Below are 20,208 nucleotides of genomic sequence, written 5' to 3'. Positions count from 1 at the left end.
TTTCGGGGTCAGAGCTCACTCAACCCGAAGTTTATCAGACTCTAAGTCCTTTTCTTCTGGAGTGTCCCTCCAAGACAGTTGCAATGCTGCAGTCTGGTCTACCCCACTGAACTTTGTCAGGTTCTATAGTTTTGACATTAGTCCCACTCCTGGCCCCTCTCTCCTTTGACCTAGCTGTGCCCATCCACACTAGGCAGGGATTGGTCAGTCTGGCAGTATTGTACCCGTGTTTTCAAAGCATTGGTGATGCATTTATGTAGCCCTGGTTCTCAGAAGGAACGTCTCATTCCTTCGGGCAACCAGGGTTACATTCGTAACCTAGAAACGTTCCTCATTCTCATTGCTGATATTAACATTGCCTGATGCTGTTGGCTGTTGCCAACCCAGGGTTTCTAAATGGTTTCAGATATATCACAACCCTGACCAGGATAAAGCAGTTATTAAAGATGAATAAGTGAGTGAACAAACAAACTAAATAATGTGTTACATTACAGTAGTACCTTCATAAAATATTTGAAATAGAAAGATATACAGTAAATAGTCATTAATTATTTATCTAGTTGGATTTGTGCATAGGGAAATGCAATGATTCCATCATTGACAAACTCAGGCAGTTAACATAATACTCAATCCATTACTCTTCAGCCCTTTGTTCCCTCACCTGTTTTAAATAAAAAACAATCTCTAAAGGCACTCCATATATTTAAAATTTGAAAAGATAAACACACTTAATGAATATCTTGGCCAATTATTATATCCCTAATTTACCTCCAGCTGAAATTTCAGCAGCTACTCTTGATCATGTTAACAGATGCAAGGCTTTTCTGACTGATGCTGCTATTTGATATTCAGCTTTTATTAAAAAGGCATTGACATTTTTTCTTTGGGGATTCTTTGTTCAGTATATTCCAAAACATGTTTCTTGTCTGTAAAAACATTGCTAAATAACTGATTATTGTGTGTGATTCAGCAGAGGCAAAAGCTTATATTCCATTTATCTTCGCTGACGGTGTTGTCTGCACCAGGTTAATTCACTCTCATTTATTTCCCTGACAAAAATCAACCCTGTGGCTGCAGACCTGGTCATCAGATCTTCTTCTATTCTCCATGTCCTTGAGTGCAACTCTGGAAAAACTCCAACACATGATTAAGTAATTTGTCACTGTTATCTTGACTAAACATGAATGGAACAAAACATAAAAAAGGATTAAACATCAGATCAACATGGATTTACTTTAAGCAAATCAGTTGTGAGCAGGTTCCAATTTAAGCATGTTTCAAAATGCATTGCAAAATTGTACTCTAAGGTCATTTGAAACTAAGGTTAAAAAAGTCCAGGGATTTTAGGTAAAATAAAATGTAATATCATTGTAATCCAATTAAATTTATGTTTTAATCCACAAAAATAAAATATAATGTAGTTCTTGTAATATAGTTTTAATAATCGAAATGAAATAAAAATCTGTGAAAATACAGACATATAATAGTCATACTATAGTTAAGTGTAATCATAGCAGTGTAGTGCATAGTGTAATCATACTTGACCTGCTTATTTCCTAATGTATTTTATAATCATATATCATGTATTTTATAATCATATTCATTTACCTAAGATAAGAAAGTAAAACATATCCATGTTCAAATAAAAATCTTTAAACATAGCTGACTAGATCTAAAGGTCATTTACTGTATTAACTACATGATATATTACATAATTTACTGCATATTTTTATAATTTATATGAGTAATATTAATTAAGTTAATATTTATGTGTGCAGTAGGTTAATGATATATGTTATTATGTTTATATATATATATATATATATATATATATATATATATATATATATATATATATATATATTTATATATATATATATATATATATATTTTTTTTTTTTTTAACATAGTGACTTTTCTTAGAAAACATGTAATATATATTGTATATGACATATCACATACTGGAGATATCCATCTGCTGTACATATTTCATACAATTCTGTCTACAACAGGGCTTCTATAATAATATTTACACCCATTGGCAAGAACCTCTTGAACTATCTGAAGGTCCACTCTGCTATGTATATGCAATTTAATGTATATTTACAATACTGTAGATATGACAACTTGCACTAGTTTGAAATAAACCGTTTAAATTACAACCTAAATGGCCTAATTATTAGTTTGTTTATGTTTACAAAAAAAGAAAACGTATGCAGAAAACGTATGCAGTTAAAAAAATATAAATATAAAAAATGCTTCTGATTTAAAATGGAAATTGGACCCATAGAAAGTAAACTGCACATTTGCCCAGGTAGAACAGTATGATTTCAATCCCTGTTTTTTAACTGCACTAGTAATTCAGAACCGGTTTTCTGAATTTGTGCAGCATTGTTAACTTAATTGTGAGCCAAATGTATAAGATTTAAAATATAAGCTGGTATTTAAATGCGGTTTTTGCTGTGGTTTTGCTTTTTAAAGCCACAATCATGATGCTAGTTGTGACTGGGTGATTTTTTCAGACAAATGTGAATAGTGCTAATTGTTAATGAAATACTCATGACTTTAGAGGTGTCTAGGATGTTAATTTGATCCATTAAACTGCAGAATATTTCCAGTAAATCCAGCCAAGGCAGTCAGTCTCCTATTTCCCTAAATATGCTTTCACTGCCAGAGAACAAGTTACCCATCATAAAGTCAAAGGCAAATGACAGGAGTCAGGTGTCAATACTCTGCTACAAACAGGCTGTCCTTAAACAATCGATTTGTTCTGCTTCTGCTGGCTACAACATCAAACTGGTACATTAATTTACATATTAACCGTTTCTTGTCACTTTATAAGATTTGACTCTCACTTTTTTTTAATTTCCCTTTCAGTTCATTCCCACACTTCAGTGAAGGCTGACTCATCAGATAAGCTATCCTGAAATCCCCATTCCCTAATGTCATGAGAAATGTTTCATTGTAACTCATGAGTAGCCAAAAGCTCTTATTTCCTAGGCAAAATAACAGCATGAACATTTTTCATTACTTTATTTCACTTCCTTCCTTTGGGGGCAGAAAAGCATATTTCAAACGTATTATTATTATTATAATTATTATTATTATTATCTTCTCACAAATAAAATAACATGGCCAGTTTGGATTTGCTTCTGTCACTAAAGCCTTTCCTGGCATTCATGATGAAGCCTGCTGCTTCCTGAATTAGCAGTAATGCCTTGCCTAGGTTTTTTTTTTTTTTTGCCAGAGCGACAGAGGACCATGACCCTGGTTAAATGTGGCCATTTGATCTGGTGCACACTTTTAGAAAAGGTATCTGTAGTGCATTCTTTTGTATAGTAATGGTTCATAGCTTCATCAAAGGGTTTTGGTTTTGACCTTTTTTCAAAGGCTAGTGATTGAAGAGCTGCTGGACCTGATAAAGAATCTGTATAGAAAATTTAAAAGCAGCTGTGCACTAGGTTGGAGGTTTGTGTTTGTGTGATTTTGTGCTGTGGTGGGTCTGGCTCGGCATTAAACACCAGACAGCTGCCTTCTCTAAAAGACTCCACATGCAGCTTTAGGCCTGTCATCAGCCATGCCACTGCTCATTTGCCATAATTCATCCTCCATATCTAAAAAAACTCAGGTCAGTCCTATTACTGTACTTTCACTGTGTGAGGGGCTTTTACGGTATATTAGGTTTTTGGCTGGTGCTTACGTCATGATCATATTGCTTTAGGTATTATATAAAGCTATTAAATTAAATAAGTATGTTTTGGTGTATTGTGCCATGGTCCTGTTGAACGTGTGATTGCGACTGATCAAAAGGTCTTGCTTAGTTTTCTATAACAACATTTTGGAGAGTAGCCTGGCTTTTATTCAACTTTTTAATTTTTTATTAATGTGCTCAAACTAATACATTATTCTTTCTGTAGCAAGAACTTACTCACAGGGACACAAGGACACTTACAGGCAGCTGTTTCACATACCCTAGAGCTAAAATCATAATTAAAAAAAAAAAACTTGAACCTTGATAAACCTTTCTGTGAGTAAATGTCGTTACAAATTTTAAAAATGAGTCATTTTTCAGCAACAAATTAATAACTTAATCCCTTCAAGAAAGAGAGAAAAAAGGAGACTGGTGAGACTTTTATTAAATAAGCTTACTTGCCCTGCCTACAATGTTAAATCTGATTAGAATAAATGGTTCAACACCATTTTGTCAGGGTTCCACCTGTAACGCCCCCCCTCGGTGGCTGTCATGCTGCCGCTATCGCTGCCGCTCCCGGCTTTGATTCCAAACACCTGGTCCTCATTATCTACTCACCTATATAAACACCCGTTCCAGAGTCACTGGTCGTCAGTTCTTAAAGGTCATGCTACAGATCTCGTGGATCTCCGACTGTCAGCTTTTTTCCACTGGTCCCTCCGTGGATCGTCTCCCCTCCGTGGTTCATCTCCGCTCCGTGATCATCCCCGCTCCGCTCCGGGGATCATCTCCGCTCCGCTCCGTGGATCATCTCCGCTCCGCTCTGCTCCGTGGATCATCTCCGCTCCGCTCTGCTCCGTGGATCAACATCGCTCCATTTCGAGGATCATCTCCCTTCCGAGGACTATCCCTGTTCCGTGAATTATCTTCGCTCCGCTCCGTGGATCATCCCCGCATTACGGACCAAACCCGCATGACGGTTCGTGACTCTAACTAACGTCATGATAGAGCTATTCCCGCTTCCGGCTCGTGGTCCGTGCCCTGACAGAAGAACCGACCAAAACCAAAAAGAAGGGAGAAGAAATGGCCTTACCGCAATGGATCGGCAGCACAATCCCGCACCGTATTTCACCCGGAAGCTCCCTGCCGCTTCTCAGGATCATGCACTCTGCTCCACTCCTGAGTTCCTCCGAGTGCTCCGCTCCACTTCAGTGTCCCGCAGAGCGTTCCACTCGGCTCCTCCAAGCGCATCTCTCAGCTCCAGTGCTTCGCCGAGGGTGCCACTCTGCTCTTGTGCTCCGCCGAGGGTGCCACTCCGCTCCTGTGCTCTGCCGAGGGTGCCAAGGGTGCCACTCCACTTCAAGATTCTGCCGAGGGTGCTGCTCCACCCCTGTGCTCTGTTGAGGGTGCCGCTCCGCTCCTGTGCTCCGCCGAGCACTCTGCTCAGCGCGAGGGTTCCTCTAAGTGCTACGCTCAGATCCAGTGCACCTCAGAGCGTGTCTCCCGGCTCCAGTGCACTTCCAAGCGTGGCTCTCAGCCCCAATGCACCTCCGAGTGCACCGTCAAGCACGCCGCTCGGCTCCAGCATGCCGTCGAGCGCGTCTCTCCACTCCCGAGCTCCTTTGAGCCAATCTCTCCACTCCAGAGCTCCTCTGAGCATGTTGCTTTGCCCCAGAGCTCCTCCGAGTATGCCTCTCTGCTCCAGACTTCCGCCGAGCACGTCGTACCGCCGCCTGGCCGCAAAAGGGACCTCGTACCGCCGCCAGGCTGCGAAAAGGAGGTCGTACCAATGCTGGGCCGCAACACGGACAAAACGTCATTACCGAACCCCTCCAGATGTGCCGTCGTACCTCCAAGTCTTTCTGAAGGCGACGTTTTGCCTCTAAGCTCCTCCAGAGGCTACGTCACGGTCCAAAACTCCACCATCATGCTTCAGCACCTTGAACAGGGGTGCCACTGCGCCCCTGAGTTATGCCGAGGGCACCGTCATACCCCAGGGTCTGCTACAACCTTTTGCAGAGGGTGTCACTTAGCCTCTGGACTCTGTTGAAGGCGTGGCTTGTCTTCCAAACCCAGCCGTGGGCGTCACTCGTCCTCTGGACCCTGCCATGGGTGTCACATGGCCTCTGGACTCCATCGTGGGCGTCGCATGGCCTCTGAACTCCGCTGAGGGGGTCGTACAGCCAGTAATCTCCGCCAAAGATGTCGCTTCGCCTCAGGACTCCATCAAGGGCGTCACTCAGCCCTTAATTTTTGCAGAGGGCATCGTTCCGCCTCTGCTCTCCCCCAAGGGCGTCACTCGGCCTCTGATCTCCGTCGAGGGCGTCGCTTGGCCTCTGATCTCCACCAAGGGCGTCACTTGGCCTCTGGCCTCCGCCGAGGACATCGCTCAGCATTGGAATTCTGCTGAGGACATTGCTCAGCCTATGAACCCCGCAGAGTGTGTCGCATGGTCGCTGGACTCCACCGAGGGCGTTGTTCCGCTACCGACCTCCGCAGAGGGCGTCGCCGCCTCCGGTCCCCGCTGAGGACGTCGCTCTGCCATTGAACTCCACCAGGGGTGTCGCTCGGCCTCCTAACTCCGCCGTGGGCGTCGCTCCACCTCCGGTCTTCGTCAAGGGCGTCGCTCTGTTCCAGGTCTCCGTGGTGGGCGTCCCTCCGCTCCAGACCTCCGTGGTGGGCGTCCCTCTGCTCCAGACCTCCGTGGTGGGCGTCGCTCTGCTCCAGACCTCCGTGGTGGGGTCGCTCCACTCCAGGCCGCGGAGGGTGTAGATGCGCTTCGGGTCCTTCTCGGCTTTCCCCGGCTCTGCAGCAGTGCCGAACACCTGGTCCTTGTTATCTACTCACCTATTTAAATGCCAATTCCAGAGTCACTGGTCATCGGTTCTTAAAGGTCATGCTACAGATCTCGTGGATCTCCGTCTGCCAGCTTTTTCCCGCTGGTCCCTACATGGATCGTCTAGGGGCCATGGATCATCTCCGCATTACGGACCAAACCCGCATGACGGTTCGTAACTCTAACTAACGTCATGATAGAGCTACTCCCGCTTCCGGCTCGTGGTCCGTGCCCTGAAACATTTATTATATTTTATTGTATTTCCATTTATTATTATTCAAAACCATTTATTATAAATGGTTCAACATGTTTATACAAAACATGTTCATAAATGTTCAGACGATTTTGTGGTGGTATAAGTGGAGTTAAACATTTAGAGAAATGCTGTGAATTCAGAGTGGTAATGACCCAATACAAAGTATCACAGCTGTCATCTGTCATTGATCATTTTCTGCCAGCAAAACCTTTTTATGAAAGACAATGTTTACAGATAATTTACTCCAGAGCATAATGATATTACTATGATACCAAAATGCACATCTTATCATAATGTAACTTTTTGTTATCATAATGAAATACAGATTTGTCTGTGATGAAAAACAGATGCAATCCTATAAAGGTTAGAGTAAATGTGAAGTGCAACTTTAACTGGTCTTTGACAATAATGAAAGTTCATTCATAAGCTTATTTTAAAACTGAATTTCTTTTTTAAACTACTTAATCATGTCCCTGCAGCTGAAACTATAAAAGCAGATTTAGAAAGCTGTAATATTGTTTGATTCTATACAATTATTATTATTACTATTATTATTATTATTATTATTATTATTATTATTATTATTATTATTCACAGTAAAAGTTCAGATTTTGAGGTCCTTTAACTTGCTTTTGTTTAGAATGCTATGGATTCTGCACCACAAGTCATTTCTATTTTAGATTTCAATTTATGGCAAGATGCTTCAAAATGAAGTCATTAGAACAATTGCACTGTTACATTACCACTGGTGGAAATGGACATAAATGAACGTAAATGACCCCTTTTACAGAGAGCACTTTAACAGTCTGCCTCTACTTACTACTCTGTTTTATTTAACTCTGTGGCTTGTGTGGCAGTAAGATTAATGTCTCCAGTGTCATAAGCGATATGTGCACCTCATCATAGATAAGACTTTCCCATGGGGTTGAGGTAAACGCCAATTTCATGCATCATCATTCACATCTAAAAAGTAGACTCAGTAAATACAGACATTGTTTAAAAATCATTTAGTATATTTCATATATTCAATATACATTACAATTGCATGAGATGGATATGCATATTATATATTTTTTTACAAAGTGTTTGATTAGTTACAGAAGTAGAGATAAACATTTTGACATTTAGCTAGATAATACCCTGATCTGCCTGACTAAATTAAATATACAGTACACCAGACATATAGAACCATGCATAATCTCCTAGAAATCTATTAACTTACCTTAGTGAATGCCACATCACATCATGTCAATTGCTCTCCTAACGTCCTATTAAAGACTGGCTGCATGTAGTTTTATATACTTTAATTACTTAAAAAAATATTTAATAATGTATGCATTTATTGTAACAAATATAAAAAGAATTCTCTGAAAACACACCCTGCATACACCAATGCCAATATTATACAAATAATAAAACATACTTGCATTGATTAGAATGGATTTTTTTTTATGTCCCAATCTTCTATTCTGCAGAAGGAAATGCGTCTGTTTCTTCTGGATGATCGCCAATCACAACCACACAAAAGATAGCTCACATAAATACATGTGCTCTATGTGTCATACTGCCAGACCATTTGAGATTTTCTTTCCAAAGAGCGTAGAATGAGTAAGCAATTTCAAAATATATTATTTGAATTTGTTAGATCAGTTTAAATCTAAATCTGAAAACTCAATCGAAATGGATAATTATTGCATTTAGTATTACTGTATTACTGCATCTAGTTAACAGTGCTTCAGAAGATACTGCATATTTGAGCTATGAGTTGTGTATGTGTCATCCAATAGTATGCAGTTTACCTACTTACAAAGATCAAAATTAACAAGCAAAGATTTGTAGATGAATATTCTATGTTTTATTTTCTGTTGTCATAGCACTTTACAGGCTGTAGTATTATGTCCTATAATTTATTATTATTGTTATTACAGTAACAAATTTAATATATAGTATATACCAAAGACCTCTGAATTTGCTTTTGTCTACAGATGAACAGAAATGATGGTCCACTAAACTGATACCAGTAAAGAACAGACATGGTTTTTAGCAGGAGATACACACTAAGTTGGCAGAGGACCAAAGACCTGCTCTGGGAAGAAGAGTGAATGAACCTCATCTGACGTACAATGAAACCAGATTTAGGAGAGCAAATCCAAAATGTCTGGATGCCTGTGTGCTCTGCCAAGAGTTTCTAAAAACAAACTTCATAGGATAAAACATAGATAGAAAATAGATTGCTTACAGAATGACTTTCTGTCTTGTGTGACTAATTGAAATGGTGAAGTTGTCTTTTTCCTACTAAGTAGAGAAGATAAAATCTTTGGCATTGCTCTAGTTGAGTGTTTGTGAAACTAATCCTGGGAGACAATATAGTCTGCATATTCCTCCAATTTTTCTCCCAGCTTCTATCTATTCTTCATTGGAATTTGTTCATGATTGCTTGATTGGTGTGTTGGAAGATGGTACATAAATATGGACTGGCTCAAGGTCACTGGGGGGCAGTTTAGAAATCAGTGGATCTAGTTAATATTCTGCACTTGTTTATGGCTGGTTCAGATGCCTGCTGTTTGGGTCAGGAAAATACATACACACACACACACACACACACACACACACACACACACACACACACACACATACCTGAAGTAACAAAGCATGACTAGAAGCCAGGCTGAAACAAAGCTGGCCTTGTGTGTGTAAGGAGATTTACATTTTTCCTCTCAACAGGAGTCAAGATACCAACTATAAACTGAAGTAGTTTTTTTTCCAGGCCAATTCAACACAGCTTTAACTGCCTTTACATTTACTTCATACTGCATTTTCAAGAGGCCTTGTCTGGGTTACTCACCGAAGATTTGTAGGTTTTTGAGTACACAGCATTTCCACATGTTAGGTAAAGTATAAGCCCATTTACTTCTATATAATAATACACTATAATACACTTTATACATGAGGAAATCCATATGAACATAGAGAGAACATATGAAACTCGGCATAGTCAGTAACCCAAGTTCAGGATCAAAACAGAAACAGTGGAGTGGATAAATAATATAAATAATGTGTGCATACTGTACATTGCACAATATTTCGCTTCATGTAAATATGACAAAGAATTCTTTCACCACACTGTCTGAACTTTCACATTATTTCACAATGTTGTATGAATACTTTAGTCAGTAGTGTGTTAAATATGAACATGTCAACATCTTTTATGTAAAATATACTGCAGTATCCATGAGAACATGCTAAATTAGAATTCTACTGTAGAAGAAACCTTGTGCATGACAGTAAAGTTCTCGAAACTGGACTTACATTGTTTATATTGTACAGTTGCCATTTTGGACTAATCATGCTGTAATGCTTTTAATCTTTCATAATACACTGTGAAGGAGAAAGGGGCATGCATGTGTGACCTCTGACATGCGTTTTTAGGCTGCTAGATGCAGTGTCTGAGTGTCTGCCTCATGTCAGAACTGGTGTCTTTACATGTTTGTATGTATGGCAGACCTGCACTACCTACCATTAATCATTTCATTTAGTCTGTCTTATCAGCGAGACACATTCACAGTCTCTCACTGCACATCCTGTTCAGGATAAATACAACTGCTACTCTGGCTTTTTTTGATTAATAGCTTAGATCACATCATTCAACATCTCAGTGACAACTGATTTTAAATTTATGGGAAACACGTTACTCCATTTTTTGTATGTATGTGTGTGCGCATTTATGAGTTATCCCCAAAAGAGCGTGGTTTTACCCTCAATACTGGCTTACATATATACGGGTAATCCACAACTATTTTTCCAGACTTTTATCCTTCATCTTTAAAGGAAGTGGAATGTGTGTGAAAACAGCAGGCGTGGTCACTGTGGATGTTTTAGCTATTTTATTAGGCAGATTAACAGGGAAAAGCTTTCCCTTGTAGCCATTTAACAGCACCCTAAGGCTGAAGGATTATCAGCCATGAGCCTTTGCTACCATGGTTATGCTACGTATATAAACAGCCATAGCTTTACCCTCCTTTTAACTGTGGAATAGCAGTACTCCTATTTGTCTTTTTTATTGTTGAAATAACACAAAAAAATAGTTGAATTTTGGATCTGCCAATGAGTGGCTTAAGGATGTGGTTTGTATTGGAGTGTGGATGCAATATTCTTGGCATCTCTACAGCTGCAGGTAGGATTAATGGAATAATAGATCCATTTGAATACAAAAAGTGGTTTGTTATATCGCCCTTCACTGACTCTAACAGTCAATTATGGAGTATATCTGCTTGCTTTTAAATGTGTTCAGCAGGGTGCAATTACATGCTGTTTAGAGTGTTTTTAAATTGTCCACGAGATCAGATAATTCAAAGCCAAACAGATGTAATTTTCAGTTTAGCAGATTTGTGATTTTCTTATCAAAAGTATATACTATCACCCACACTGGTCCCATTGTGGGCAACGTAAGACCAATTAAGCAACCATACTCACATTCTTTAAACACATAGTTACCACATGCTGCTCTTTCACAGTCATTTTCTTTTCATTACACCTTCTCTACAAACCTAACACTACCGCAAATGGCTTCCTTAAATTACGAAGAGGAACGGATGTCTCCCAAAACTATCTCACAGGAGAGTTCATTGTTTAACTGTTCCCTGAGGAGGACATGATTTAAAAGCTCTTGCCAAATGATCTCAAATATGCTTAAAGAAACACATTTTTTGACTTAACTTTTTATGACCATTAGCAGTCATAAATCAGTGTGTTTAACAAAAAATCTATTAAATAACTGTTATTACTTCTCTCCGTGGATATCGAGTCACAAAGATTATCTTATAATTTATTCTGTTTTGACTTATCTCTTAAATGTTTGCCCCCTTTATATTTAAAAAATTTATAAATTGCTTATTTTCTGTCTATCTATTTCACTGTTATATAATTATTGTAATCTGGATAGATGTCAGGGTTGTAAGTGGGCACAAAATGTTTTGTGCAATGTAAAAAATCACCTGCTGTAGTAGATATACGTTCGTTTGTCTGTTGAATGTCTGAGAATCTACTGTTCACCTTATCCATACTCATGATAATCATACATGCATTTAATTAATCATTCATTTTGTCTGCTATATTTACACATATCATACTATAGCTCACACACAAAAAATATATATATTTTTGTGCATTAATGAAGAAAACACAAAAACACTGAATCCTCACATTCTCACAAATTGTAAAGTGTCCAAGTCATGTGATAAGAGACAAAGGGGATTAGAGGATTGAAACTAGCATTATCTTTATGGGGTATAGTGGAAGAAAGAAAGACATAGAGGAGCCTGGGGGTAGAATCATACTCTTTACTTCAACATTAGTAACCCCCTTTTACTCTGGTCAGAGTCACATTGGATCCACAGCCTATCCCAGGAACATTGGGTGCAAGGCAGACTAAACAAAGGATACTTGTCCATTGCAAGCATCATGCATCATTATTTAGTTTAGCAGTTTAGCAGTTTAGCAGAACCAGTGCAGATAATTCAGGAAGTATCCTGAAAAGACAATATTCATGATTGAACCAAGGTTGAGCTTTGGAGCTGGAGCTGTGAGGGCCAATGATACCTGTTGCCCCAGAACTGCACTTCCTCTAAATGTCACCCATTTAAATATTACAAATGGATTAAAAGCAAATATATATCTGACACAAAGCTCGAAGCAAATATAAATTGTCCACAGTTTATTGCTCAGCACTGGAATATAATTTTGTATGTGCCTTAATGTATGTGTGAAAATTTTTTCCATCCAATGACATTTTTTAGTAAGGATGTTTTTCCAAAAGTCATTTTGGCTTTATTGCAACTTCCAGTCATATAATCCAACATAAATATAATTAATGGGGCCACAGACCTTGACTTTCGAATAGTTTGATCCCAAAACACCTTTCATTTGTGGAGTTACAGCCTTTTCCACATTCTTCCTGTGTAACAAGCTCCCACTACAGCCATGTACATTGTGTTCTGCATTCCATCAATAATATGTTGGATGCAGTCCTGTTCACTCCCGACCTTATAGGACTTGAGTTGCTATAATGAAGAGAAATGAATGATTATGAAAGAATCATGTAAAGGAAAGATGTGCCAAGGCTTGATGATGCAAAGTGTTTGCAATGTAATTGTTAGTTTTTACATAGAATGCCAGTTTTTCCTTTGAAACTCTGATGGTCAATGCATTGGGCCTGTTTTTATAATGCACAGCACAAGATCATGTGGATCAAGGTAAGAACATTCTGTAGGACTCCTGCACTAAACAGGTTCTTGGAATCATGCTATTATTCTAGTTATTCTAGTTAGTTCTCGATCTCCAGTGTTCTGTATTGTTTAAAGTCTATAATCACACTCTTGATTTCCCCAAACGAGGATGGGTTCCCCTTTTGGGTCTAGTTCCTCTCAAGGTTAATTCCTCATATGTGAAGAACACTGATAAGTGTTATCTAAGGGATTTTTTCCTTGCCACAGTCGCCATGGCGTGCTCATCATGGATAAATACACATCGCTCACCTTAACTGTTAAATTCTGTAAAGCTGCTTTAAAACAATGTCCGTAGTGAAAAGCGCTATAGAAATAAACTTGACTTGACTTACTAACTAACCCCATCACACTATAGCTACCATCCAGGGAGGGTGAGCTATTAGATACTTCCTCTGAGACCTGTTAAGTCAGCTGCTCCAAGAAAGTACATTTCCTGAATGTAGCAAACTTTAAACAAATCTGCAGAACACAGCAGGTGAATTTATAACTAATAAACACTAGTAAATGCTAAAACATGAAACTGTCAAGTACTATACTTAAGTACTTATATATAGTGCACTACGTCTTTATGGCTCTCGTTTGCAGCCAGCTAGTCCTTGCTAACGTAATATGCTGTTATTGTTACATAAGACTCAGTCATCACCAAAGTCCATGATTCATGTTATTGCTACTCGATTTGCTGGGCTCAACGACACCATTACCTCGGCTTTGTTTTTTTGTTGGAGTTCAGGTATAACTTTTTTGTAAAGTGGCTGTGTGACGGGAGCCTACATTGCAGCTTCAGTGGCTTCAACAGGTCACAAAACCTGCAGAATAAAGCTGTAGATCCTTCGTGTGAAAGTTGATAAGTTCGTCTTGGCACTGGCAGGTGTCAGCATCTCAGGGTGAAAATGGCTAATGTGGTTTCTTAAGTTAGTGGTATTCCCTACATATTTTATTTGTGTGTGACAGGCTTTACACACAGCGTGTGTCTTGTCCAGTTCGTGCTTACCAGTTTGTTTATAAAAGCAAAGATATGCCCAGATTTAAGGTTTTGCCTTACAGGTGCATGCATTATTACTCACTTTAGTGGTTTGCCTCTATCTGCCATTTTAAGCTAATGCGACAAGCGTATACATGACAAATGACGTCAGTAGGCTATAATCGATTATGGTCTATTACTGCATTGATGCAGAATCGTCTATGTCCGTGTCGTGATGCATCATAGAAATGATTAATTACAACACCTATACAATGCAGCATAACAATAGCAAATTATCACCCTTGGAAGGAGATGCTCTCATCTGCATGCATAAGCTCACAGACACTAGTGATTGGCGAGTGTTATTTTTTATTAGCAACAAGTTAGCCTGCTAACTGTGATGACTAAAGAACATTTACCTTCTCAAAATTGTAAACTGTGTGCTTATTGTTTTGTTATTTGACGAAATAATATGTCTGTATGTCAATAGATCTAAAACTAGTATCTGCTTAAAGTGCAGCACAACAATGCTGGCAGCCAGCAGATAATGCTGCCTAATTTACAGGAGCATATGTTCTTTCTGAGATTTTATCGGTCCCTATTTTGTACAATTTTTGAGTAATCCATTTTGACCTTTTTTGTTTTTAATACCTTATCCCTGATTCTTTTTTTTTTAAACCACACCTACACTACCAGCAACCATGCCACATAGGGGCATAGTGGTAGAGCGCACCCCCCTGAGTGGAGAGACTTACAATACCCCAAACATATAGACCCTACTGCGCATTCATTTATAAGTATGCAGGGTTTTCACTCTGTACTTGATTTAAAGAAAAACATATTTTTGCTTTGTTTTCTTCTAATGCTTTGAGCAGCCATATTGATTTGATGTTAGGTGCTGAATGTGGGGTTGAAGAGACCAGGGCCACCTTTGCCCTTTTGACTGTGGTACCTTCACTATGTGCCATTTGCTACATGTCACCAAGTGTTTTACAGATCAAATAGATAGTTCTGTGGACAGAAGTGGCAGAAATATTCAAACATTCGATTGCAGAAAGTTTTTTATTGAATTATCCTCTTTAGTATTAAAATGTAACTAGAATTTAACTAGTCATTCTCCCATTTAGATATATTTCAACTTCAGTTTCTTGTCTTGACATGTCTGGCCTTCAGGCAACAGTAGACCACCTACCTTGGATCCCTTCCCCCCTGAATCAACTTTCCTTTTCAGGTTACTTGAGAATTTCCTACAATATAAATTCAAACCAGTATGATTGTAATGATCCCAGGTTCAGAATGACCATCAAGAGTGCTGGGAGATTTCCAGCAGCATAGACTGCTACTGTGAGACATTGCAACAAAATATGTAGAAAGTATCAAAAGGTATGGGTACTGAGGGCAGCTACTTTGTCCATATAACAACCAGAAGCTGAAAATTCTGGGAAATGATTAAGAAGAGGAAAGAAGAAATAATGAGAAAAAGGAAAGCCATTGTGCTGCAGCTAAATCCTCTAGAATGACAGAGATTAAATAGTTTTAGAGTAAGCAGACTGTCTAGATTACAGGCGTTTTAATCATTTTAATCCATAGCATAGCCTATAGCTCCCCCTAGCGCAACATATTATATATACAGTCAAGTGATTTGTTCTAAAGCCCAAGTTTATAACTTGATGCAGAGCCTTTTGTAATGTAGACCTACATAGTACTAATGGCTTTATAAACTAATTACAACTAATTAGTTTTCAGTCCTGCTACTCCATGTAGATGAATACACACGTTTTCACAATGTCTATACAGCATTTATATTATATTTCAGGGTGGTCTAATTTTTACAACAATTTTTTGCATGTTACCAATAAACACGTTTTATTATAATAATTTGTATTATTAGTTGTAGTAGTTAAACAGTAAAAAGATGAGGAAAAGGTTGTTATACCTGTGTCAATCTGACATCTAGAGTTAATAAGAAATATGTTCCCACATATAAATGCCAATGTATAAGAACTAACCTTTGATAACATAATTAAACGTATACTTTGATCCAGTAGTTTTTAGTATAAGTAGCATTTTCCTGTATTATTTATTACAATCATGACAATTTTGCCTATATAATATTACTGTATAAATATCAGTAAGTAAAAAATACTGTTTTGAGTATTCACTCTCTGTGTCCTCATCTCAGTGTTGTGTGCTGTGGGAGTGGAAACACTGCACCAGACAGACTTCTATAGCTTGGCCATCTACCTCCTGTAAGTATTCTCATTACTTTATTTAGAATGACCACATTTTGCAGAAACTCGTTACAAGTCAGTTTTTCATAGAGATATAAATAGCTGTTTATATGTCCAAGCAAGTGAGACATTCAAGACAGAAGCAACATAAATGTCTCTAGGTTATGTATGTAACCCTAGTTCCCTGAGGGAATGAGACACTGTGTTGAAACGCTTTGGGCTGAGTGTTGACACTCTAAAATAATGTGTGTAATCAGTCAAAAATTGGATGCTGCCCTTCACCGGCGGGGTGACGTCACGACCAGGAAGTATAAAACGCACATGAAGTGAGGAGAGCTAGCTTCTGCAAAGGAAGAAGGAATCGCTGCAGGGACACCGGCAGTGTGGCTTGGAGACGCAGCGTCTCGTTCCCTCAGGGAACTAGGGTTACATACGTAACCTAGAGACATTGCCTTTCAGGAACTCGAGCTGCATCAAAACGCTTTGGGAACCATTGTTTAATCAGACTGACCAGTCTCTGACTAGAGTGTATAAGCTCAGCTAGGTCAAAGGACACAGGGGCCAGGAGTGGCACTGCGGTCCAGGCTGTAGAACCGGACGAAAGGCAGCGGGGTGAACCAGCCCGCAGCGTTGCAAATGTCTTGGAGGGGTGCTCCAGAGGACTAAGCCTTTGGAGTGGGAGACCAGAGAACTCATGATGATGCAATAGCATCAATGATTGATCTGCTCGAGTTCCTGAAAGGGAACTGTCTTAATAAGGTGTTGGGTCACAACAAACCATCAGAGCAGCATTAATGCACCTTGGCATCGATTTTCTATTTATATTTTCTAGGTCTCTGGAACATAATGGGAGAAATGAACACTAATCTTCTAATATATATTCCTCCAAATGTTTTTTGAATATTGTGGTAGAGAACACACTGTATTAAGCTTTTATGTTTTAAATATAGAGCTGCATTAAATCCAAGGAGTACTGTCCCACACATTCCACATTGTTATACAAAAAAGTAATATATCTATAATGGCAGTTTTATCATAATGTACACCCAAAACTAGAAATATTTTAAGATTTAATAAATGTTACTCATTCATGTGTATTTCTTGTTATAAATATGGTGTTTTCTGTAAATTTGTAGGAAATGTGCAATCGTTTACAAAGGTTTTTTTTTATAATGCCAAATAAAAAATCTAGACAAATTGTTGTTTTGAAAACTGTGAATGAAAATATGATTTCTCTGCATTGTTTGCAAATATCACATCCATAACCCTGGAATTGTTTAGCATTCCTTGCAGTGATCCTCTCTCTAAGAAGATAAGAGGATCCATTTATGTCTTAAAAAATAAAATTCCCTTAAGCATGACAAAACCACTTTACTTCCTCATGGGGTTTTTCTTTTGTTTGCCACCAGTCAATATGTTCCAGATGCTATACATGTAATTATATAAATAATAGTATATGTATTATGTTTAGATGTCTATGTTCTTATTAGGAGTAATAGGTGTTGGGTTTCTGACCAACTTGTAATTTTGCCTTCAGGTTGTGGAATGTGGTGGGAGCCTGTCTTATAACAATTACTAAAACAAAAAAGAACAGTAAACCAGCATTATACTATGACCCTTAATATAGTTTATTTTTATCCAATGTCTTGTTTTATGATTTAAGATTGCAGGGGAAAACATAATATAATTTGTGACAAACACCTTCAGATATAATCCAGACTTCTTGTTTGATGTTTATCATTTTGGCCATACCCTTATTTAAAAATAAAATTAATTTCAATGTTACTTTTTATAATCAGGCTATATTTTTAAACTGAAAGGGAATACCATAAAACCGAGATAATTTTGTATGTCTGGACTTGCCTTGAAAACCAAAAACTAAAATGTTTTGCATGAATCAGCAGGAGAAATATTTGAGATCCAGAAAAGAATGATTGCTGGAAGCTGCAGGTTTTTGACCTGAAATAAAATAAACTTGATTGCTGAACTGATAATGGTTTATGTTCAGACATGAGAATAAAATAGACAAGACATATAACTGGTTAATAAGTTTGAAATGTTCAAATTTGCTACTTTTGAAAGTGAACTTATATCGTTACAATGCTTCCATTTTTGTTTTTGTTTTCTAAAGGGTTTCCTCAGCTGGAATGATGCTTTTTGAAATAACATATATCATTGATGCTTTATTGTTGACATGGCTTCCGTAAGTCCTAAATCATCTAGCAGTAGCAAAAACACAATTGTCAAATATATTCTGTTTCTATATTATTATACTAAATATTCTATTTTATTGCTATTGGCCTTTGTCTAAAATGTCATGTTCAATTTACTGCAGGTATCCAGTTAATTCTAAATTCTTTGTGATTTGGAAAACGATGGCTCATGTTGGATGCTTCCAAAAATTCCTCTACTACACCGTTTTGTCTGTGATGTGTTTTTTGCATCCAGTGTTAGTCTGGCATGCTGTCATACCAGGTACAGTGTAGATTTATCCACTATCAAAGCCACAGGAATTGTGGTTATGATTCTTAAAAAAAAGATTTACCACAAATCTGACTGGCAAACCAAAGTCTTCAGGAAAGTAATATCTAATCGCTCAAAATTCTACTACAAATCCTAACACTTTGACATGCTACTAGACAATTCTACTTCACAATCAATTAAAATCATTTGATTACTTCACTACCCCATGAATATTTACTAACCATTTCAAACTTTAGTGTTACTAATTCATTCATTTATTTCTTAACAATTAAATGTTATTTCTAAAGTGCCTTTGACAATAGGCATTGTTAAAGGGGTCTCGTTATAAATTTGGGTTCCTAATGAGCAAACCAGAAGTGACAGTAGGAAGGAAAAACTGCCTCCGATGAACTAATGAAAAAAACTTTTGAGTTTCCATACTCACAAGGGAACCCAAACTTTTCTTAGTGACAGCAGATATAAACCATTTTAAGTATACCGTGTAAGACATTTAAAGTCAGACTTGACTTAGTATGCTGAAAGGATGTTAAATATGAGGCTTATTGTTAATGAGTCCTAGAATAAGCAAAAACAGTGTTTATGATTATGAAATTGGCTTAATGTCATGAAAATAGATTTAAGTCTTTATCATTCTTTAGGGACTATGCTGCTGCTGACAGGACTGCTGAACTTTATTTTGAGCAAAAGAAAAAAGTCAAGTCCACCCAAAGAATCCAAGGAACTCGATGGAGACTTGAGCGTGCACATCACCGAATCAGAGGAACCTGAGCAAACCTTTTCCTTCTTCCACATCATGTCTGGAAGGAGAGCTTCTTACCTACCCAATGTCAGCAAACTTAGCAATTCTTTTGACTGTTCTGAGGCCATACTTGGACTAGATCTTTCTGTACAAAACCTTCACAATTCAATGAGCAAAGGTGACAAAGTAAATGTTTACTTTACAAAGAGTTTTAAAGCATATGAAACTGAGATGGAGGTTTTTGACATAGATCCAGATGAAACCACCTCAGATAAAGCACCGATGATAAGAATGTGAGGTGAACGCTGTGGGAAGGCGAAAGGCATTCTGTATATTTTAAAGAATTGTTTTCACGAGTCATGCATTGACAAGAGTTTATCAGCAGTACATGTTGAAATAAAATTTTTTGCTAATGGAATCTGTTGGGAAATCACAAGAATGTTCAATTATTTAGATTTCATATGCAGATACAGTGCATTCAGAAAGTTTTTTTAGATTCCATTTCTTTTTTTTCACATTTTATTATGTTGCATTTGTATGCTTTAATGCTTAACATGTTTTTTACATGTATCTATATGCTATATAATGACAAAGCAAAAAACAGTTTTTTTAATACCTTTGTAAATGTAATAAAAATATAAAATATTGGCATAAGTATATAGAGTCACACAATAATTTCTGAGATGGTTCTACAAACTAGGAGGTAGCTCAGTGGTTAAGGCTTTG

General features: G+C 37.9%; 1 protein-coding gene across 5 annotated transcripts in view; it reads left to right on the top strand.

The window, feature by feature from the left end:
- Positions 1 to 19,900, top strand: part of tmem72 (transmembrane protein 72) — a 35,114-nt gene extending 15,214 nt beyond the window's left edge. Inside the window, exons 1-5 of one of the 5 annotated variants that reach the window (XM_046863571.1) lie at positions 9,955 to 10,957; positions 16,211 to 16,277; positions 18,391 to 18,462; positions 18,595 to 18,734; positions 19,382 to 19,900. In XM_046863571.1, the coding sequence (XP_046719527.1) occupies positions 10,888 to 10,957; positions 16,211 to 16,277; positions 18,391 to 18,462; positions 18,595 to 18,734; positions 19,382 to 19,779 (747 nt within the window). In that variant the 5' untranslated portion in view covers positions 9,955 to 10,887 and the 3' untranslated portion in view covers positions 19,780 to 19,900. Of the gene's footprint in view, positions 1 to 9,397; positions 9,674 to 9,954; positions 10,958 to 13,809; positions 15,260 to 16,210; positions 16,278 to 17,091; positions 18,221 to 18,390; positions 18,735 to 19,381 lie in introns of those variants that run through there. The other 4 variants (XM_046863563.1, XR_006927591.1, XR_006927589.1 and 1 more) reach the window with 4 other exon arrangements.
- The last annotated feature ends 308 nt before the right edge of the window (positions 19,901 to 20,208 follow it).

The sequence above is a fragment of the Silurus meridionalis genome, chromosome 2 (assembly GCF_014805685.1).
Source record: "Silurus meridionalis isolate SWU-2019-XX chromosome 2, ASM1480568v1, whole genome shotgun sequence".
In the NCBI taxonomy this organism is placed as follows: domain Eukaryota; kingdom Metazoa; phylum Chordata; class Actinopteri; order Siluriformes; family Siluridae; genus Silurus; species Silurus meridionalis.
This window is presented reverse-complemented; position numbering and strand designations above follow the sequence as displayed.